General features: G+C 45.0%; 1 protein-coding gene across 4 annotated transcripts in view; it reads right to left on the reverse strand.

Moving 5' to 3' along the window:
* Positions 1 to 22872, reverse strand: part of CadN (neural cadherin) — a 219695-nt gene that overhangs the window by 52793 nt on the left and 144030 nt on the right. For 2 of the 4 annotated variants that reach the window (XM_084589804.1, XM_084589805.1), the window contains exons 16-20: positions 21883 to 22026; positions 11865 to 11980; positions 6318 to 6482; positions 2806 to 2951; positions 2119 to 2294 (exon numbers count right to left, since the gene is read on the reverse strand). In XM_084589804.1, coding sequence (XP_084445930.1) covers positions 2119 to 2294; positions 2806 to 2951; positions 6318 to 6482; positions 11865 to 11980; positions 21883 to 22026 — 747 coding nt within the window. Of the gene's footprint in view, positions 1 to 2118; positions 2295 to 2805; positions 2952 to 6317; positions 6483 to 7297; positions 7463 to 11864; positions 11981 to 21882; positions 22027 to 22872 lie in introns of all 4 variants that reach the window. The other 2 variants (XM_084589807.1, XM_084589806.1) reach the window with 2 other exon arrangements.

Below are 22872 nucleotides of genomic sequence, written 5' to 3' on the forward strand. Positions count from 1 at the left end.
GACGATGGTGCCTACAAAAAGATGCACTGAAGAACTCAAGTTGCAAAAAGCGCGCCTTCCGAGGCAAACCGTACAAGTTTCCGGGACTGGAGAACGAGCTGCTCTGCTAAGCCATGGAAGTGCGGAACAACGGCTACGCGTTAACCACGGACATGTTGCGGGTGAAAGCGCAAGCCTTGGCGCGTGCGAAAGGCATACCGCGCGACGACTTCAAAGCTAGTGCAGGCTGGATGCGAAGATTTTTAAAGAGGAAGGGCCTGTCCCTTCGGCGAAGGACCACACTGTGCCAGCGGCTGCCGCAGGACTATACTGACAAGGTGCTCAGCTTTCAAAAATATGTAATCGGTCTGCGCCACGAGCACAACTACATATTGTCACAGATAGCGAACGCCGATCAGACCCCCGTGTGGTACGACTCTCCCGAGAACTGCACAGTTGACGTGAAAGGGACGAAGAGTGTCGTCGTGCGGACAACCGGCGCGGAGCGCCAACGGTGCACAGTTATGCTGTGCGTCACCGCGGACGGGCGAAAGCTGCCCCCTTATGTTGTGTTAAAAAGGAAAAGGGTTCCTAAAGACGCTTTCCTCAAGGGAGTAGAAGTTCGAGCCCAAGAAAAGGGCTGGATGGACGATGAGCTTGTGCTCGATTGGGTTAAAAGCGTATGGCAAAATCGCCCAGGCGCCATGTTGGCCAAACGGTCGCTCCTCGTCTTGGACAGCTTCCGCGGTCACTTGACGGATAGGGTTAAAGAACGCCTGCGCAGTATCGGCACAGACATGGCCGTGATTCCGGGTGGCCTCACCGGAATGCTGCAACCCCTGGATGTGAGCATTAATCGCCCTTTTAAGGTAGAATTCCGAAGACAGTACAGAGAGTGGATGGCAAGCGACGATCACAAAGAGACGCCGACCGGACGACTCAAGAGGGCACCGCTCGCAACTGTGCTTGGGTGGATTGTGTCCGCATGGAACTCCGTGTCTGCGGACATTGTATCCCGCAGTTTTAAGGTGACCGGAATATCCAACAGTTTAGATGGGACTGAAGACGATTTCTTGTGGAATGACCATGCATCAGAGCACAGCAACAGCTCGGAGTCGGAAGACTCCACGAGTGAAGATTGAGCCTAGAATAAATGCCGTACTGCTCGTTCCCTGATTGGTGTGTTTTTAGTAGAAAAAAAAATTTTTTTTTCGTATATTCCGTGCAAGGGCCGCACCCCGAAAATTGGCCCTCGAGTCTGGAAAAAAAAGTGCGGCCCTTACACGCGTTTATACGGTATGCGGGTGTGTTCTTTAGTGTTTTTTTTTTCTTTTTTTCCCCCCACCGGTCTTGATATATAACAATAATTGGTTATAACGTTTGGATTTTCTGCTTTTCTTTACATAGTTATAAGTGAACTCACTGTATTGCACTTCGCGTATATCAAGTGAGCTAAATGTAAACTATACATCACAGCCATCATTCGGTCTATGAAACCAAAAGAGCACCAAGGAAGATATTCAATTATATATTGCTTAGCGGTCGTAAGCGAATGCTAATCGGTGATCACTAATGTCTAACCCATCATTTGAAAGAAGAAAACACCCATCTTAAATGTCTAAGGTCCTTTAAAGGGCTAACAAGGCAAACGTCAAATAGGGAAGAAATGATGCTCTAAATGATGCAAAGGCAAGTCCTGCAGAAAATGTAGTGGAGCAGTGAAAATGCAAGTGCAAAGGTAGTACTTAAAGTGGCTACAAAAGCACACTTATATACCTTCATCAAACTTACAGGCAGAATGAGTAAGTGGTCCATTCACAATTTTAAGAAAAAAAAATTCCCCAGCTTAATTTAGCGCAATGAAGTTTGTGCCTACTGTGTACCAGTCTCCTTATTATACCTAGATTTCACATATCTGAATATGCTTCAGGGGAGACGGCGAAATGCTGTGCATTGCTCTTTGTAAAAAAAAAAACTCTGGATAAATGGAACATGTTTTCCCGGTCTCTTAAGGCTCCATTTATTGAAAGTCTGCAGTAATAAATATGAACTATCAAAGCACTATCAATGTGCATAATTTGAATTGTATGATGGCAAGAATGAACAAACTTTCAGTTTCAATAAAAGGCATGTACTTACCAGCTGTGCCATTTTCAGTGACATTGCCTGTGTAGATAGCCGAGGGGAAGAAGGGGGCATTATCATTGACGTCCTTGAGGTTGACGAGAACGTCCGCAAAGCCCACCAAACCATTGCCCCCTTCGTCCTCCGCAAAAACGGTGAAGCGCCACTGGGAACGTCCATGTGGAAGGTCTCTGAAAACAGTAGAAGTAAAGGGCACATAATAAGTACCACTCCAGCTAACAAAGAAAGAAAAGCTGCCGCACACACCAGACACTGAAAGAGCGTGGTTTTTATAAATTTCTTTTGAATTACAAGCATTACAAACACCTAAACTACAAACCTCCATCTGAGGCTAGTGCTAACAGAAGTGAATGTCATCACACAAATAATAGGGCAATTTTTTGTTAACCTATACTGACTACACAGGGTAGAAAAACAACATATCCAATGGCGTATTGCTACACTAGTGTAGTTGGTGTAGGTTAATAAAAAATGACCCTCATGAAACAAGAAAGCCAATCAAAGGGGAATGCAGTCAAAGCTGTGTTTTGAGTTATTGAGCTGCTAGTGCTACACATTATGTAGTTCTTAAGGGAGAAAAAAATATCACAAAAAACTGTCCCAACATGCTTCACACTACTGAAACATGTTCCTCAAAATTCCTACAGCAGTAGTCAACAAGACTATTAGGTATAACTTTACCTGTCTAATGGCTTTAACACATATATCTCTCCTGTAGTTGTGTTGATTGCAAACTTGCTATTCCCGGGATCCTCATCAACACCTTGACCCGTCAAAAAGTAAACTATCAAGGACTCCCTGTCCTTGTCACCGTCTGTTGCTGTCACCTGAAACAGAGACAACAGCCTGTTAAAAAATAACATTTACATTCCAGATGACAAAAATGAGTATTTGCTGCTAATTCCTATGGTTACTTACAAACTATCTCTTGGGTAATAAACTATATAGATATCTCAGCTACAAAATTACTGAAATACTGAAAGCAATGTTCTCCTGCATGCTACGAGTAAATGACGCTAATATGTACAACTGGTGCTACGAGTTTATGAAGTGCAGGGTTGGCAAATAAAACTGAAGTGTTGCACAGTCTGAACCAGCAGCCACAAATGAGCTGTCCAGCATATGAATACAATAAAATCTCTTTGATACGTTTAAAAATGCAAAAATGTATGTTCCGAACTTTCAGTTTGAAAATTTTAACTCTTGAAAGAGGTATAAAAGCACTGACACTTTGACTGCATAAAAGTGTAAACTAGCATTTCTTGACGTCAACTATAAACAGCCTCTTTTTATTTAATTTTTAGAATTCAGACTGCATCTGCGTAGTCCTCAGCGCAGAAATTAGTAACAAATCCGCCAAGTCTACACCAATTTTGAGCTGGGATCACTACCTTGGTTGTTTTTTAATGCTTCGCCCCTCAACACCAATGCACTGTGGATAAGCCATCGCGATGGCTGACAGTTGCCATGCTTTTACTCTTCATGCTACGCTCCTTAGCCATAGTTTCGGCCTTCTCGTATATTAGCGCATGTCCAATTGATCACCAAACGTATTCTACGACCACAGTTTGCCAAAATTTTGAACATAATAATCTAGGAATCATGTTATCCGGGAACATATATATTAAGAGAAAAGTAGTGACACCCTAAAGGAGATTTTTTACTGCCCGTGATTTTGAGCGTATGAAATGAGAAATCATATTAACCGGGAACGTATCAATGCGATTCTACTGTACCAGGTTGGCCAACACAGTGTGCCACTTATCCTTTTAAAAGAAAAATGTTTGGCCCACTTCCCAGCAATGTTTCATGGTCACAACAGTCAGTTTTTAGGGCAGCAAACAAGAGGAATAGTGATCCAAAACTTGGAAAATGCTGATCTGGTTATTGTGACATCATGAACTGCTATTAATCATTGGCATGTGCTTTTCATCACATGCCTACTGGTAAGTATTATTATTTGCTGATCAACATGCAATATGAGTGCATAAATGAACTTAGACTTAAAGGGACAGAACACTGGAATTTAAGTCTCAAAATTTTTCTGGCGCAATGGAAAACTTGATGTCTAAAATGTTCGATTCCATAGTGGTTTTGGTAGAAACGCAGTAGAAAATTTTTACCGGGACTTTTTCGATCAGTGCATGCACCCGTTTTTATGTAGTCTGATGCTGGAAACCATGAGCAGCGACTGCGATGACGACTGGTGGTCGACAAAAAAGACGTACCAAAAACAAATATAAATTTTACTCCCCAGACAGTAATTAGACATTTGTTGCTTAGAGTAACATCCTTTTCAGTTTCACACTCAAGGCTGCTACGGCACAATAATGCATGCCTCGTCGACGAAAGTTTTTGTGGGCACTATCATCGCAAAATTCCAAAGACTGTGGCGCCATCTAGTGGCAAAACCTGAAAGCATGCCTCTCGCGGTGCGAAAGGATGCAGTGTAGAGAGTGCAAAATATAATAAACTATGACAAGCAATCCGAGAAGAGAAAACAGAAGTGTGCACTTACGAGACATGTAGTCACGTGGGGTACTACATCGAAAGTACCTAATAGGGTTTCTCCGCTAGATAGCGCCTCAGTTGTTTTTATGGGATTTTCGATGGCAAATTAAAATTGTAAAGCCTCTTTGATATTGTAGTGCTCGATCTGTACTATACGAAACAAGGTCTTTTCATTTCCACCCTAATCTCATGAGATATTTTGGCAAGTGTTCTCTCCCTTTAAAAGATGTGTTCCAGGTTGCAAAATTGCTTATGCCTTTCGTGAACCCTGCATGCCATAAACTTGTGGCACCCATGGTAAAACTGCCATCTCATATCTTACAGAACTGAAATCTGTTTTTAAATGAACACTGAGCATTTAATTAACTTGAGACCATACAGAAAAATGAGACAAATATTAGTAAGAACAAGAGACATACTATATCTGACAGTACTTGGTTAGTGATGAAATATAATTGTAAAGCATTGCTTAATATTAGCTTTAAAGCAATCTTTGTCTAGTTATACGAAAAGGAACACATGCACATACAGTCCACAGATGCAAAAACATACAAACACACCTTGCCACATGCAGAGCAAAACGTTACAGAGGCCATGCAGCGCACAGTACAGGCTCATGCATGAAAAGTAAAGAAGCTTAAAGCCCCAGGCTGCAGAAAGTGCTGAACTTCCTCACCTTTTTGGGGCAAGGGTGTCATATGAAGCCACTAATTTACTAGAGACTGGATAGGCAAGATTAAAAGACCACCACATTCCAAGTTACCAGGGACACATTTTTCCAATAGAGAGGCATTAAATGTTAGAAGGCTCAGTGAAGGTTTAGTACAGTAAGTAATGAGGAAGAAAAAAAGAAGCCGACACGCACACAAATACAATTTTTTTAACATCTAAATATGTTTAGGCAGCAGATAAGAAATCAGTAGTTCTAAATCTGACAGATTATTTATATTGCATGGGAAACATGCAAATATACAATAAATAAAAGAAAACAAGGTACATGGCTTCAAAATAGGACTTTGTTTTCTCAAACTTCATGATTTCTGCATTTTGAGAGGAACTAAAGGAAGAGTCAAGGCACTAAATTAAGACACAAAACCTTTTTTTAGGATCAAGCTAAATTTTACCACAGGAAATATGAGCAGCACGCAAACACTTTTTCTGATCTAAATGTACTGCACATTAAATAGAAACTCAAAAAACTGGCTTGTTAAGCTAAAGCTTATACTCTGGTGCAGAAACAAGCATAAATTACCCTGTACATCTTGGTACAGAGACAAAGCAAGAAAGACAGTGTCTATGCTGTCAACTTTTACTTATGCTATAATGCTTGTGTGATGTCATTGGAAAATCATGCTGAATGATCAATAGATCACTGTGAAATAACTGCCTGAGCCCCAGATCCACCCATATAAAAGTTGCATGGTTTTGCAGCCTTTCACATGCTCGTAGACCATCTTAATAGAGGTAATAAATTTTGCACATTTGATTAGCACTTGTAACAAGGAAAAACATTAGTGTTAAAACAAATTATTTCTCCCTGTCTGCCTGTTTACCAGCTATGGAAAATCGGTGGGGGAAGCCCAAGGATGCAAATGAGAAATCCACATGTGCACCAAGTAGAGGAGTGTTCAGTGAGATAAAATTCTGAGCTATAGAAAGGGACACATGCAGACTATGCATACCGTCATAATTTTCATTGGCAAATTGTGGGACACCTCCTCCTCGATGGTGGTCATATACGAAGGTTGGCCAAAAACGGGCGGAAGATCGTTGACATCTTTGACGTGGATAAGAACTGTGGTGTTGCCTTCGTGAAAGCCGTCCGATGCCACCAGCGTCAAGTTAAACTGGCACCACAGCAGGTAGAGAAGACGAAACAAAAAGAAAACGAGTGCGCACTCAGATGACACATGCCACTCATGCAGTGCAGAACCGCCCTAGCGGCACAATGACTGCTGGCTGGGATCACCTAGTGACAGTGCAGTCCCATTTCTGCTGAGCACCATGCTACTGCACAGCACGATCAATGTAAAAAAAGAGGGCACGAATGCTCATAGTAATGCAGCTGACATGAATTTGTCCCATTAAACAATAAAAAATTCTAATTTCTTCGACCTTTACACTAACCTTGAAAGGATGTATGGAACAGCAAACAAAACAAGTATTATGCCAGACAACTAAGCACACAGTCTAAAAACACTGAAGCATAACATAAACCTTGCATTGAAGACCACCACGAGAAAGAAAGCAAGACACACAGAACATAAGCCTTGCATATCGATGTGGCCTCATCTTATTTTAAGGTTAAGGTGAAGTGCAAAGGAAATAAAGCAGTTACAATTAGGAATTTGGCAACCATACTATACAGGTGGCTCCATCATTAGGAAAGGATTTTCTTGCACTTCAGAGAGCAAAAAAAAAAAAAAAAGTATATATATATATATATAACCACATAATTTCACAAAGCCTGCTAGCTTGTGCTTCCTTCTTGTTGACAAGCATAGATTTCCTGCAAATAAGAGACCCACCTAGCTGGAATCATGCCAAAAAAAAGTAATGCACATCAGCTACATGCACACAAACATAAGACAGCAAAAAGCATGCAGAAAGAAAAAAAAAGACAGCTATCAAGCATTAAGCACATCCAACGCTGGAAGTGGACCTGAAGTATCTTCTGGGGAAGGTTCCGGTCATTCTCCTCAGTGATTTGAGCCTCATAGGTGGGCCGGTCAAAGATGGGTGCATTGTCATTGACGTCCTTGACCTTGATGAGTACTGTTGTATGGTTCTCGTTGAGGTTATCTGATGCCACCAGCCGCAGTCGAAACTACAACCAATGTAAGGGCACAATTCTGGGTGGCAATACACCACAGCAGGAACGAAAAAAATCTTGTGTCTTGGTAATAAGTGCCACAACTTCAGACTATTTCTATTTCTGAAATGGTAGCCTTAGAGGGGACTTGAAGTACTTTCTTTGTGATCATGAGAAATAACATGGTGCTGGCAAGCTGTACCTTTTTCGTGTGACATCAATGGTGTGGCATGTCTATGCAACCATGGCACACAACAGCATGGCCGTAGCACGGCTGCAGGCACAATAATGACAATACACTACACAGACCTGCAGACCCCCTCTAAATAAATCTTCAATTCTGTTTTCTGGCAGCAACTCAGCTACTCAGATGCCATTTTCACTCCATGCCTGCTCTCAGCACCATCACAAAGGGTGGTGCTGATCCAAACTTGCAATTCTTTGAAATGAAAGAAAAACATTTTCTGTCTGTTGTTCATATAGGATACTTTTTGGAGAAAAGTACAGTGTATCTCGCAAAACTGATGTTCATTCCTTGGTGTCTACACATTTGCCCATCACATATAAAAATTTAATTGAAAAAAAAAAAAAAAAATGGTCATGGGACCTTGATTATTGTTCTTAAACACATCTAGTATATATGGAGTGTGCAAATATTGAACGTTCCAGGTATGAATGGAATACGAATATGGGGAAAAAGTGCCTTTGAATATATCAGTAAAAAAAAAAAAAAAGAATGGAAAGTTTAAAAATAGCCGACATTGTTCATCTTGTTTATTCCAAGGGTCATTTTTTTAACCTACACAAGGCTACCCTAGTGTAGCAAAACGCCATTAGAGGTCTTGGCGTTGTGCTGCACCGGTGTAGGTTAAAAAAAAAAAAATGCCGCTTCAGAATTCACACGGTATTTGAAATTAAATCAAACTAGAACTGCATACAAGTGTACATCCACTGAAAAATCCTGTGTAAATTTTGAACAGGATTACATATACCCGTTCCTTTTTCTGTACAACAGGGATCCGCATGGAAGTGGAGCTGTCATATAGCTTCCGAATACAGTAAATCCTCGTTAATTCAGCGTTCAAAGGACAAAAAAAAAAAAAAAAAAAGTCTGGATTAACCAAAAGCTCGAATTAACGAATGGGCCTGATGTAAACTGCTGAAGCCATTTGCAACCCACTAATTTTATCTAGTTAACTGCATGACAACAGTCTGCATTTGAGATGAAACAAAAATGAGAACAATGTTGTTGTTGTTGTCTTTTTTTTTGTGGTTTTCTGAAGTGTTTTGCTTCGAAGGCCCTCCTTACAAAGCGGCCCTTTCATGTTCTGAGGATGCTTCACTGCACAGTCCCTGAGGTCCAGCACTGCAGTGAAACTGCGGTGGATTTGAAAATTCCGAACCTCATTTCTCGAATTCAAATCGAATAACAAACATATTCGGTTTGCATTCAAAATTTCAATATTTGCAGATTCCTAACACATGCACGTGCACGTGAGCAAGCAGAGTAAAGTAACTCAAATGCAAAGCTACTTCAGTACTTTCTGAAAACTTTCTTAATTTCCTCCACAGTTGCCATCCCAGCAACGAAAGTTCAATTCATAAGACAGGCAAGCCTGAGGACGTCAACGGGCCTATATCTTGATGTGTGTGCAACTAGCCTTTTTTAGTGAGACAAGGAAAAGGGCAGCGACTCGAAACGCATGATTAGGCTTTGTTGGATCAATGGTGGATCATGTATATAGCATAAAAACTACATGCAAGTGCGTGCTGCCAGGAGGTGTACAATGAACGTTAACATTTTGAAACAGCAGTGACAATCAAATTAAGTCTTCCTGAATAGCCAGCACATATGCAGCCCAATTTATAAGCAATGAATTAGGAGTAGTTTCAGAACAACAGCCTGAGGGGCGAGTCGGTGTTCAGTTTCATATTACAGTTGGTAGTGTGCACCTGTGTTGTGTTTTCTATTCACGTGATTGTGTTCGCTGAGCCGCATTTCTGGGTACTAAGAGTAGTTTGGCGCAATTTTTCCCAATTTTATTCAGAACAATGCAGTTGGCCTGGTTTCATTTTGAAAAAGGGCGTGGCCTCCTTAGTATTGCATTAACACTGGCATGGCTAGTGCCAGAATCCTTCTATTGCTAACCGTCTGAAGCGTGCAATGTGCCTGAACCCAAAAGGTGGATTCACGTGGCAGATCATCGGCCAATGGACCAGTTATCACACCAAGTCCCACTTGTCCTTGGCGAGGTTTGTCCCTTGACCATGCACGGTCTTTCACCATGCTACGCTCAATATTGTGGGCCAGGTGCGACCCTCAGGACGCAGAAGTGGGACATTGTGCGACAGCTAATTCGTGGGGCAGGCAAGCTGGTCAGGCGAAGCAAAGCAGAATGTCTAATCCATGAGCCAATGGTCTGTCACTGGAATCCACTTTTACAAGGCTAGTCAGCCAACGTGAGTGTGGAAGGTGCATGGTATTACCACTATTGATTCCCAAGAACCTTCTTATACTGCCGTTTGCCGATTTCGCTGAGAGCCTGCCGCTGTGCACAGTACTCACTGCGATTAGAGAAATACTCAAAGTGCAACGCAGAAGCCGACATTAAGGTCACTTGAGGCTTCTGCAAATGCTAAGCTCTTTACATTTTCCCGAACTTAAAAACTGAGCAAATACTGTAGTTAGCCAGCTTAGTAGTTGACATGATTTGCCTGTTTTTCTTTCTTTTTTCACGCCACCAACAATAACATTGGCATAATGCAGAAGAACAAAACATAACAAAACAAAAAATTCATGTGGTCATACATGAACAGCAAAGTAGGCAAATACAGGGTGTTTCACATAACTTGAACCAAGGATTAAAAAAAAAGAGGTACAGTGAAGCTTGGTGAAACCAATGGCATATCGTTTCCCGTCATTTAGTGCTCCTTAGAGTATTTTTTACATCCTGCTCAATAAGTTAATTAACCAATATGATATCTGCAAAATTTTTATTATTTAGTTTGGGGTCAAGTGGGTTTAATCATGTTGTGGAGAGCGTTCGGAAGCAACCTATCCAGTTTTTTAAAGTACCTACAACGTGGCCAATTTGTCCGGCATTTTAAGAAAAAAGAAAGCATGTTGACATTGATTTGAGCCAACTACAGTGCTCCATTTTTTAAATAGTTGCATCAAGTTACATGAAACATTTATTATAAAACTCATAAAAACCACTTAAACCCAGCAATATGCTTCTAAATGTAATACATAATTAGGGGTTAGATATAAGGGATGAAATTGTGGGGAAAAAGAAAAAAATTCCACATGAAAGTAAGACTATTTATTTTTAACAAAAAAAAAATGTTGGTACCAAGAGGAATGGTCAGACAGTGATAACCCTTAATCAAGTTAGAGGTTTTGAGGCATTGCCCCTACACCTTATACCACACCCTTCTGAAGAACAGCAGCCTCTACTAGTTCAACTTCTTCACCAAATGCAGTTTACAAACAATAAATTTTTCATTTTTTACTGAGTGCCAGCATTCACTTGGGGAAGTACTTCGTTAAGTAGACACCATGTAAAGACACTGACATGTAACTATGCATAAGCAACATGTAAAAGTGTCATGTGGCTACCACAATAGTTCAGTGGCAGTCCCACTTATGCCATCAACACTGATATCAGACTCCTCACCCTCTCAAACTATTGCAAAGACTCAAATATAAAAATTCAGCTTGCACTTGTGTTTTTGTTTGCTGGTTCCATGATTTCCCTTCCATCACATTCTTAAACTGACAGCATCTCATTTTACAAGAGAAGCTCAGAGCAGTATTTCGGCATCAATTACATGCAAATCAACAACTTGCACTAAAAAAAAAAAAAAAAAAAAAAAAAAAAAAAAAAAAGCTACACATATCATGGAAGAAAAAAAAAAACACAGCCTTCACAGAAAATAATACTCTTTAAAAGAAATTGATAAGTCCAATCCTTGTATATAATGCAGAAGCAAGACGGCACTACAAGCGCACATATGCTTTGTCGTTATTAAAGGGAGCCTGAAAAAGAGCTTCAATAGAAAATTAACAATCCAAGGGTCAGCTGCTACAATAAAGTGAAAATATAAACTGAACCATAAAACTATTAGGATTGAAGGCTAGGGAACACTTTTTGTGTCCATCTAATCAGGCACTGCAAATGTTCTTTCTTGCAAGTGGTACATACAATAAGCAAATATTACCAGGCTGTACAGAGGCTTAACATGGCAAAGACCGCACTGGAAGACTTGGGGCTCCTTACTGTGCAATTCACCTCCATGGAAATGCAGCCAATGCAGCAGGAAATCTGGATTTCGTTAACTCCCAGAAAACATCAGAAAAGCACTGCATTTGAACAAATGAGGAATCTGAGCTGCCAGCCAGGTGGTTGTACCCTACCTCTTTCCTGGTCTCATAGTCGAGCGGGCCAGCAACGTAGATGGCGCCAGTCTCGTTCTTCACTGCAAACGCCCCTCCTATGTTCCCCTGGGTGATCTCGTAGCGTATCCTCGAGGCTGCATACAGGCAAGAAGCAGAGCATAAGTCACAAACAGTGCTTCACGATCCTGTCCAGACCTAATTATCACACTCTCTTGAGTGTCTAAAAATTTTGAACCAGTGTGCTTATATTGGGTGCCATTGATGTGGCCACCCGGAACTAAGTCATCCACAAGGCCGCCACCAAATTTCCACCGGCTGGACAATCATGCCCAAACAATGATAACAAGGCAGACAAAGTTAAGATTGTTCAAGGCAACTTAAAAATAACAAAATTCACCATTTTGTAACCACTATTTAACCAACTAAACACTAAAAGACTGAGGCTAGCTAGCGTGTAGTACAAAGTGAGGGTTTAGCCCACCAAGACTGCTATCTGTAAGCAGACGGGAGGACCCTATATGCATAGCAAACATAATGACCACACTTGAAAAGCTGCACTATCTGCACAGAAACAATGAATACGGTAAGCACAGCTTAGCATGCTCTACATCAACAGATACAGCGACTGCAATGCCAGGCTTCATGAAGAAAAGAAAGGAAAAAAAAAAAAAACCCTTCCAACCTAAGCAGAAATATGCCAAATAAGAAATAATTACGCACGCACCCTCGCAATACACCATTTCAGCATAGCACCACTGTACACAGCAACCATATACTGCAATATGGCTCTCTCAATAGGCCAAATGCAGGCACAATTGGCCCCTCAGGGTATTTCACCTAATCCTTACACCCTGAACTAATTAAAAAAATTAGGTTAAACCTGATAGTTACCTAAAAATGTATCATCTAGAGCAGGGGTTCTCAAACTGGGTTCCGCGGAACACAGGGGTTCCGCGGGCTGTCTTCTTGTGTTCCGCGAGAACCCTCAGAGCTCAGGGCAAGCACTGCTCTCAAAGAGAAATTTAATGGTGAAGGCTTGGTGACATTTTGGATGGGGACTGCTCCACTGTTTCCATGCCTCTTTGAAAGGGCAGTGGACATTTTGCTTCCCTTTGCAACTACATTTGCATGTGAACAGGCATTTTCAGCCCTCGCCTATCTGAAGAACAAGCACAGGAGGCGTCTTGACCCGGCAGCTGATATGAGACTGGCTCTGAGTGCTACTGAGCCATGCTTTGACTTGCTCTTAAAAGGGAAGCAGTACCACCCATCACATTAGCATTTGTATTAATCTGTGCAATAAACATTTAACCTTTGCAACTCTCTCTTTGTAAAAATGTACTCGACAACATTGCTGGTAAGTGAAAGAGGGGGAGGGGGAGGTCCCTGGAACTTATTGAAGGCTTTTGGGTTTCCTCCAAGCAAAAAAGTTTGAGAACCCCTGGTCTAGAGAGCACAGTTTCCAGAGTAGAGAGCTGAAGACATAAGACATCATATAAATTAGAGGTTATCTTCTAATTATTTATGAGATGGCTTGATTACAGGGGGAAATTTAAAAGGGATGTTATGGAAACAAAAAAAGCCGAAACACTGACTGACCAGACATTTTCCTTGCACCCTTGCGTCAACAATAACCCACAATAACGTCTTTCTCCAAGGCTCCTTTTGCACTTAAAACCGTAATGCAATATTTTCGCAGTGTAGAAACAAAAGCACGCCATTCTCTCACAAACATGGACGTCTCAGCAAGAAACGATAAGTGCATAAACAACCACACAATCGAAATGAATGAGGTGAACAAATATTTGACTCCATATACCTTTTGCTGAGTAACACAACACGTGCCCAAATTTAAACTCAGAAAATGTGACTACACCAGACTAATTTCGGTTGACCCTGGCCAGATTTGGTAATGCGTGTGACTAGCCAAATGGCACCACCAGTGCTCTTTACTACTTTACTACCTTAACTTGCTACCCAACAAAATGGTAAACAACGGGCAAGCTTTGGGCACGGTTTCACCGCAAGCGGGCCTCCAGTTGAGGCGGAAACTTTTTCAAAACGGCTCAGATAATGTTGCAGAACATTCTTGCAGTAGTGCGCATCGTTCGAGTTTTCCTTCATTTTTGCTCACGCTTGCGCTTCTATCCATCTGTGCGCCTCACATATTCCTCGTATACGTTGCTTTCATCAGTTTCAGTAACGTGCATACAGTGAGGTCACTGTCAGGCGTTGTGGAAGTTTTAAAAGTTCTGGTTCTGCTGTGCCGTGGCTTTAGTGGCTTTGGTACCATCAAAGCAATGCCACAGCCTACGGGACTGACGCTTTTCAGGCTTATTGCACCAAATGCAGCATGTAAAACTGCCCATTGCACACTGTGAGAAAAAAGCAGAAAATGCCACAAACACTTTCTAACATGTAGAGAAAAAGGTGGTGACAGCAGCGCGTTTGGCACACCTGCAGTGACGTAACTACAGTGACCAGCACCCAACGCAGCAGTGGTGGCATAGCGAAACTGCCAGTGAAATTGGTCAATTTGGCAAAGAAGCGGCAGCGACAAAAGTATATAAACATAAACTTGGCATGGAATGAGACCTTGGTGTCTCCATGTCTCGGCAATAGCTGTTGTCTCACTCCAATCATAAACCGACTGCTGCTGCTGGAGAAAGACTGGACTGGGAGGAAGGGTGCTAATAAAATCCTGCCAGCGATGAGCCCTAGCTCATAACCCAGCAGAGAAGATATTTTTCCATCTTTTTGAACATGAACAGTGCAGTGCTGCACAATATCAGTGTCTGACAGAGTGGCCCATCTCTGGCAGCAATAAAACGCAAGGCGCACTACTGGCCTAAAAGCTCCCAGCGGGCAGACTCGGACCGACGTGCAACAAGGCGCTCCCTCTAAAGACAAAGGGTCCGAGATACAAGAAACACCGTAGTTTAAACAGCACAACGCACAGAGGAGGGGGCATCCTGGCTAACACGAAGGGACGCTTGTTTCGAATCTGTTCCGCAGGGTCCGCTCGCACGCAGCGAACGGCGGTGGGAAATTAACGATCCTCGGGGACCCGCGGAAGGAGAAGCGAGGGGGTCACAGCCCGGCAACCCGAGCTGTACTGGCCAAGTAGCGCCACGGCCGTTAATCGCGAGCGCGCCACGACACCAGGGCGTGCATACCCCCCCCCCCCCCCCTTTTTTCTGCGTATGACGTGCGGGTCGGGGGGGGGGGGTATGGAAGAGATACTACAAAAGCACAACCGGACAACCAGCACAAAAGCGGAGATGGCATTTCCCCCCCCCCCCCCCCCCCCACCTTCCACCCGTCCCTTACGGAGCGGTTCAGGTGCCCACAGCTCAAGTGTGACAGCTACTGCGCCTTTCCTTTCCTGTGAACCGATTATTATTATTATTATTATTATTATTATTATTATTATTATTATTATTATTATTATTATTATTATTATTATTATTATTATTATTATTATTAGCCGGGTCGGCGAAAATGCTCGATCAAACAACCACTACCATCAAACTGAACCAAGCCCTGGCTGGCAGCCCAATGAACGAAGAGATAGTTTTAACGCCACCAGGAACCGGCATCAAAAGGTTGCGACAACATATACGCGACAGGTCCAAAGAGAAAACGCAGAAAAAATAGCATCTTCCTGACGCTAGGACTAAACAAACAGAGCCGGCTGGTAGGCGCGAACCGTGTTTCCGTCCACAAGCAGTATTTCAACACTGCGCTCTCAACAGAAACCTCACGGACGATGAGAGGGGCGGCCTCGTTCCATTACAAGCTTCGACCGGCTACGGGACGACAACCGGCGTTTCGAAATTAAATTAGGCAGGCCTTTGTGCGATGCGAGAGAAACTGCATGAACGCGCGAACAACAGTGACGGCAGACTGCGTCACATTCGGCCGATAAATACCGCCAGATGTGACACCGCGACCAGCTCCAAAAGGAAGCCGCGCTCGAAAGAAAGCGCGCGACGATTCGAGCGTACCAACAGGACCAGCAGCGACGGCGATCGATGTCCTCAGTTTGCGGGCGCGAAATGCCCCCCGGCGCGCGCAAGGTTTCTAAAACCCCTCGAGAAGAGTTCGCCAATGGCGTTCAAGCTACCAGGCGAGAATCAATGCACCCGGAAGGGGACAAAGTGACGCCGCACAAGTGGCCAAGGAGCACGGCATCACTTTCCGAGATTGAGCCCAGGCTACCCTTCCTTCCCGTGTGGCGGTAAAAAGCGAGTGATACTGCACACCAGCTGGCTGTGCTGCCGCGGATGCATGCACTCCGACCATCGGGATTCCGAATGCTCAGTCGGCTGGGGTGCATGCCTCAAATTTCAACATTAGCAGAACAAACTTTTCTCTCTCTCTCTTTTTTTTTTCTCGAGCACGTGTCCCCGCGGCTTTCAACTGAACAGCGGCCGGTGGAAAACGTTCAAAACACAAGCTGAGGATGACCGTAGCCGCGCCCGCCAAAGTCACAGCGGTGGCGAATGACAGCTACTCGACCACAAGGCATTACGGACTCGCGACTTACTGTACGCAGCATACCGCTCTTTTATTCTCGCTAGTTCATTTTTACCCACTAAAGCCTCATTGTGTCTAAAATACTTCATACTATTATACAAACAAATGAACCACACGCTTAGGTTACCGCAAAGAAATGCCGGGGCAGCGACAAAGCACAGCTTACCTGCATGCAGCAACTTACATGAAAACCTGTTACTAGAGCGACGCTCTCATACGGAACCAACTGCTTGGAGATGCCAGTAGTTTATAGAATTTGTGGCTGCTCTTAACAGGTTTGTGCACAATAGCTAATGAAGGCTCCCTGTCCTTATTGAAGTCGGGTTGGTTGCCTTTGTGGTGTGTCCTAGCAACGTACTGCCAAGTACCGTATTTTCCGGTGTATAAGACGCGACTTCTTACAATATTTTGATAAGGCGTCCTAAACAGCGGGGCGTCTAATATGTTTATTTCGTCATTAGCATACTCTCAATTACACCCAGCAGCATAGCTCTTCAAAACATGCCACTATGCCAAAGACCACAACGCTTTCACCTTTCCAACATGACTGAACCGGTGAGCCTTCGTGGCCTGTGTGTAGCCTGTTCGTTTCGCAGCAACAGAAGGCATTTGGTCCGACCCCCTAATACCCGCCTTATTAACCCCAATCCGTTTTTCCGTGTTCTTGTTTTTCTGTCACAGGAACCTCCTCGCTAACCGTGGCCTCGTATAGACCGTGTTTTACGGTCCCTCGGATTAGTCGAGACCACGAACGACACCGCAACACGCTCTTCAAGGGGGTCTCAACGCTGTCGCGTTAAACTTCCTGCGCAGGTGACCAGTTCGTACGTTGTCATTTCACTCATCGATTACATAACTGAAGTGATTTTGGTTATGGAGCGAACACTTAATATGTAATTAATTCTACGGCATAATATTTTCTCGCACTAAGTTCCCTGCAATGGTTGCGCCTAAGCGTATCTCAAACATCGAGTGCAACGCTACGCAAGTAGTCCACAACAACCAAACAAAGATATGTGTATCACTCCACGCTGATTTGTGGCCGTGCGGTCTAAATGCCTGAGGAACCTAGGGTACGTGGGCATTAAATCCTCATAGCTTTTTTTTTTTTTTTTTTAACATTTCGCGCGTCGCGTGACTAATTTAAATATTATTATTCGGGAGAGCTTAAATACTACGCCTATCTGTTCATTTGATGCACACTGAGCTCGTGTGAGTTGCCCGAAACCTCGCACCGACACTCGATGAGCAATGACGTTTCTTCATCGAATGTTCAGCCATACGAGTGAGGGTGAGAGAGAAAGGCACTGCGAATGTTCTCTTCCTGGGGTATTTTTCTGGTTACGCAGAGAAAGACAATTTCACCTCCCTGAGCACAAAGGAAGACCACGGGAACATTCTCGAATTCATCGCCCGAGTCTCATTAGGGGGCCACAGCGATATAGGCTTAAACAGTGGCCAAATGAAAAGCGCAAAAGAGGAGACCGCGGAGGGCAATGAATTACCTCGGCGCGGTGAAAAGACACGTGAAAAATTACGACGCGGAGGGTAGCCAGGGCGGACGCAAATTGAGACGCGGAGGGAGCGACTATTCACGCCGAATATGGCGGCGCTGTTCCGCTGGCCTGCTAATTGGCGCTGCAGCGACGCCTGATTAAAAATTCCCAAAATTAATTATCTTTCGCAAAGAGCACGACGGTGTCCCACTTTCACCGGCGCGCGCAGCCTTTTTATTGCCCGCACAAAAGAAATTTATCACCAAGGCTGCCAAGAGGCTTCCCCTCAGGCGACAAGGCACGCAGGCCGAGCGGAGGTAAACAAACGAACATCCGTGAACAGGTGACTGCCGACGCTGAATTCAGAGGACTAACAGCCAAGCTTTCAAAAATGAACGGAACTAAAGAAACAAAAACAAAACAAAAAAAAAACTTTCAAGAACTGTTCAATGCCGAGCACACAGAAGAAAAAAAAAATCGGAAAGTAAAACGTGGAAAGCAAGGAATGTTGCTGCTGCTCTTAAACGCGTATGTCTTGGAAACGTGCAAATATTTGCCGCGGAAAGGAGTCGCCAATGATCGATGCGAAGGAGCGCACATTGGCAGCGGAAAGGCTCAGCGACCGCACATTGAACAAAAGTTGCGCTCGTGAAAAAAAAAAAAAAAAAATAATAATAATAACGGCTTTAAACGTACACTCAGTCCAGCCTACACGACGTGCGGGTCCCGACAATCGACAACCACCGTAGAAGAAAGACTCGCTCTGTCGAGGGCGCACAAGAGAGACGCTGAAAACGGAGGCTTCGCTGCCGGTCATGTTACGCCGGAAACACAAGTCGACACAGTGGCGGGCTTAGTGGAGCGCCAGCATTGCTGTGATCAGCGAAATCCCCCGGTGGTTTTATTTAGCCGTCAGTTCATGGATGGCTTTCGGATACTTTAACATGGTGCTCTAAGAGGGATAAATGCGGCAAACTGCATGGCGTGCGTGATTTAAGAACAGTAAACAGCATCAGCGCACGTACGCATCGCATCGTCTGTCCGTGTAAGACATCCCAAGACGGGAAAACGCCATTAATTTTATCATAAAGGCGAATTAGGTTTTTTACCTTGCTCGAAAAAAAAAAAACTGCCACCAGGCCGCGCCAGTGTCGGTGAGGGCGCACAGGGGCGCCTGATCCCATTCAATCAGAGTGGCGGCAAAAAAATAAAATAAAAAAGAAAATGCGGCCGTGTTTTAAAGGAATGGAAGCAGGGACGAGGGCCGGCTATCTCGAGAGCGAGGAAGGAGTGATCACCCGGAGATTCGCCAAGCGGAAGCCATCGAAGCGAGCACGCTGCCCAGGGCAGATTCTATGCCAGTCATGATCAACGTGTCTACAGCTACAAACGCGTGAAATTTAACCTTCAGGTCATCATCGCTTGAGTCTAGACACGCACCTCGCAATCTAACAGTCCGCAACCACGGACCGTGTTACAAGTCATGCCACTAATCGAGAAAAAAAAAAAACAAAATGTAAGCACGCAAGCACGCAGGCACCGCTATGTTTCCGCTAGGCACGGGACTACCTTCAAGCACGGGACTACCTTCAGACGAGGCCATGACAGTGTCCGCGAATCAGGTCTAGCCAAAAGAGGTACACTGACCAAGCAAAGCGAGGCCACAGTGGGCGAAGGAGGGGTGCTTATTACAAAGACAAATCCTGTCTGCCCGCTTTTAGCATATACCGAAAGATATGAAGACGGCTGAGCGGAGGGACTGCATCGCATGCACGGACGGAAATCTCGGCTGGGGGTCGCCTGAGCGGGGCAGCCATCATAGCGATATTTCCTCCCTCACGGAGGTGCGCTGTCGGACTGACTCGCGTTGCCAGAAGGGCGAAAAGAGAAACAAGACGACGGGTAAACGGTGCGAGGGAAAAGCCTGGAAGAAGATTAATTACCCAGAGGGAAACGGGACGCGAAATCCATCAAAGCACAAAAAGAGAAAAGGAAACAGTCGAGAGGGTCTCCGCTGACGATAAAAGCCCCTCAAAAGGGAACAAAACAAGTAACACGGGAGGGGAGGCTCAAATTTTAAAGACATGCCTGAAGGGAGCTCGGGAGGGAAAGGCAGCCGTATATATTGAAGGAGAAAAAAAAAAAAAAGAAAGAGAGGGTGCCCTCCGCCATTTTTGCCCCATTTACTCCATTATTCTTTTCACCCAATCATCGTCCCTTCCAGATTTCACTGGGCGCCAAACAGACTGCGCCGCCCAACCGGTTCCGCTAAAAGCCGAGTGCAACGGGAAACCGATAGTTGCGCCGAAAGAGGGCGCCCAAGAAAAATCGTCGCGCGCACTAAATGCCTCGATGCCTGGGAGCACGTACCAAACGAGCATCTTTTGTCCTCGGGAGAGCGCCCGGGCCGCTACTGCTGCCCTCCCAGGCGTCTTTCGGCCGAGTCATTTGAGCGGAGAAAGAGACTGCTCTCAGAAGCACTGCATTAGGCGCGCCATTGTTCCAGCTAATTCCGGCTGGGAAACAACACGCGCGCACAGTTCGCTCCCAGATGATCGTCCAACTAACATATATGGCGAAACACTTTTTTTTTTTTTTTTTGCCGAACCCGGCCGCCGAAAAGAAAGACCAAGCTGAGTGAATCAGTGCTGTGTCCGCCAGTAAAGGGTCACCATCGCAGCTGGGCGACACACCAAGCATAACGAGCATAACGGGAAGGGCAAAAAGAACGATCGAAGCCGAGCTGCACAGCCGTGGTTCCTCGGTGCTCCAATTAAGGTTCGTTAAAGCTTAATTAGAACCCGCCCCTCGCAGCCTCCGCCGCGCCTGATTGAGAGGCGCCGCCGGCAATCGATGTTGGGGGGAGGGGGGTTCGCAACACTGGGCGCATACTAAACACGTCCCGCAGAGTGGGCAGATGCGTCGCCGCCCCCGTGCACCGAACGGCTGCCTATCTGTTGCGGTCGTCTCGATGGTCTGAAACTTGACCCGTCGCTTGGGACTTTCGGGCGTCGAAGAAGCGCACGGACTAAAGGGACAAGGCAACAGATTTCAAACAAGCTTTCGGCAAAAAACAAACAAGCAAATACAGCGCTGGAACTGAAAACAACAAACAAATACAGCGCTGGAACTGAAAACAGGCTTCTCGTGGCGCTTTTCAGCAGGCCAAAAATTTCAATTTGTATCAAGAAAGGCAGCATTTTGTAACAGCTGTCCCAGCTTTCGTACCAGAAAAAAAATTGCTGCAAAGGCGATGTTTTGCTGTTCGCAGCACAAAGTGGTACGAAATTTCGGCTTCTGAAACCAGCACGTTCAGATTTGAAGCGTGATCACAGTCCAACAAAAAAATAAATAATAGGCTCAATTTTCGTCATTTTAGTACTCTCTTAAAGCCTGCAGTGAGCAAATTCAACGCAAGGAACTAAAGAAATGCAACGAACCAAGGCTGCAGTGCGAGCGGCTCCCTCGCAACCCTCGGAAGAGTGCTGCGCTCGCTGACTGCCGAACGGTGGAGTGATTTTGGCAGCTTTGGAAGCTCAAGAGATTCATTCAAAGGTATTTGAAGCGTGCCCCTCCTTTCCATTGGTCAGCTGCACTTCCGCGAGATGGCCGTCGACCATTTTTTTCCGCGCAGGACTCGCGATCGACGGCAAAAGCTCAGGTCAAGCGCGATATCAGCGCCCTTTCCACCGCCAGCTCTGGGGAGCGGAAAACATTCGCGATTTCCGGTACTCCCAACGGCACAACTCAAGTACAACACAGCCCTACTTTCTGAGATACAGCTGTGTTATGTCGGCGTTCCGCAAACTTTTGTGGGTGCACATGCCTAACCAACAAAGCAAAGCGCAAAAAAAAAAAAAGAACAAAAGAAAACACGATAAAGGACGAGGAGCTGCGGTAACGAGCTGTGCCCCTCCTTGGAGCTTATTCCGACCGGGCGTAAGAATGGGCAGCACAAAGTCTGGCCCAGGTAAAGACGGATGTAAGGAACATCAACTCACACTCGTCCTTGTCCTTGGCGGTGACCGTGATGACAGTGTGCTGCACATCCTCGTCCTCGTTGACCTCAGCCTCGTAGAGCGCCTGGCCGAAGTACGGCGGGTTGTCGTTCTTGTCACCGATTCCAATGCGGATGTACTTGGTCACTGCGCCAGAGAAAACGTCAGGTGACAACGGGCACGGAGAAACCGCGTCGCTCATTAGCCTTAGCGCCAGAGATAGTGCAAAACCCAACCAAAGTAATTAGCGCACGATACAAGCGGCACTCGGCCCGTAAATCACCACAACCATTCCGCGCTGCGGCTCCAAGAACATGGTCGCAGAGGAGAGAGAGAAGGTGAACCCGCTCAATGTCCGCCGATAGCGCAGGTTACGAATTAAGCGCCACAAAAAAACACCCGCAAGGGGAAAAGACGCGATAGCGCTGGCCGGTGCTGAATCATTACTACGAGATGTGCTGATCAGACGGCAGCCCCATCCAGCCGAGGCCTAGAGGAAGACAGCGACGCGCTAGAGAAGAGGAAGCTTCCAGCAAGCGCTGCAGAAACAGCTTTAAAAACATCTCCGTCGAAGCGTTTAGGTCCACTGCGGTTTACTGCTAGGCAAGGGTGCTTAAGGAGACAAACCAACGCGCAAAGCGCCAAATAGATCCAACAGGCTCCAGAAACAAACAAACAAAATACAATAGCGGACAGCTTTTCAACAAGGAAACGGGAATGACATATCGGTATGCAGAACATAGAGTAAGCTCCCAGTCATGTCAACAAGCAAGGTAATAAATATCAATCTAAAGCACAAAGCAAAACGCCAAATTAGCGCTCACGTTCCGGCAGCAGTCCCTGCACAGCAGCTTTTAGATGGCCACAACGGACCTATATAGGAAGACGCTCCCTTCAATGTCACACAACGCAAAACTCTCATAGATCATGTTTAGTGACATTTGCGGTAATACTACGCCCGCCGCTGTGGAGGAGGGTGGCGCTGGCGAACAC

Source organism: Amblyomma maculatum, chromosome 1 (genome assembly GCF_055883805.1).
Source record: "Amblyomma maculatum isolate TAMU_Amacu chromosome 1, ASM5588380v1, whole genome shotgun sequence".
In the NCBI taxonomy this organism is placed as follows: Eukaryota; Metazoa; Arthropoda; class Arachnida; order Ixodida; family Ixodidae; genus Amblyomma; species Amblyomma maculatum.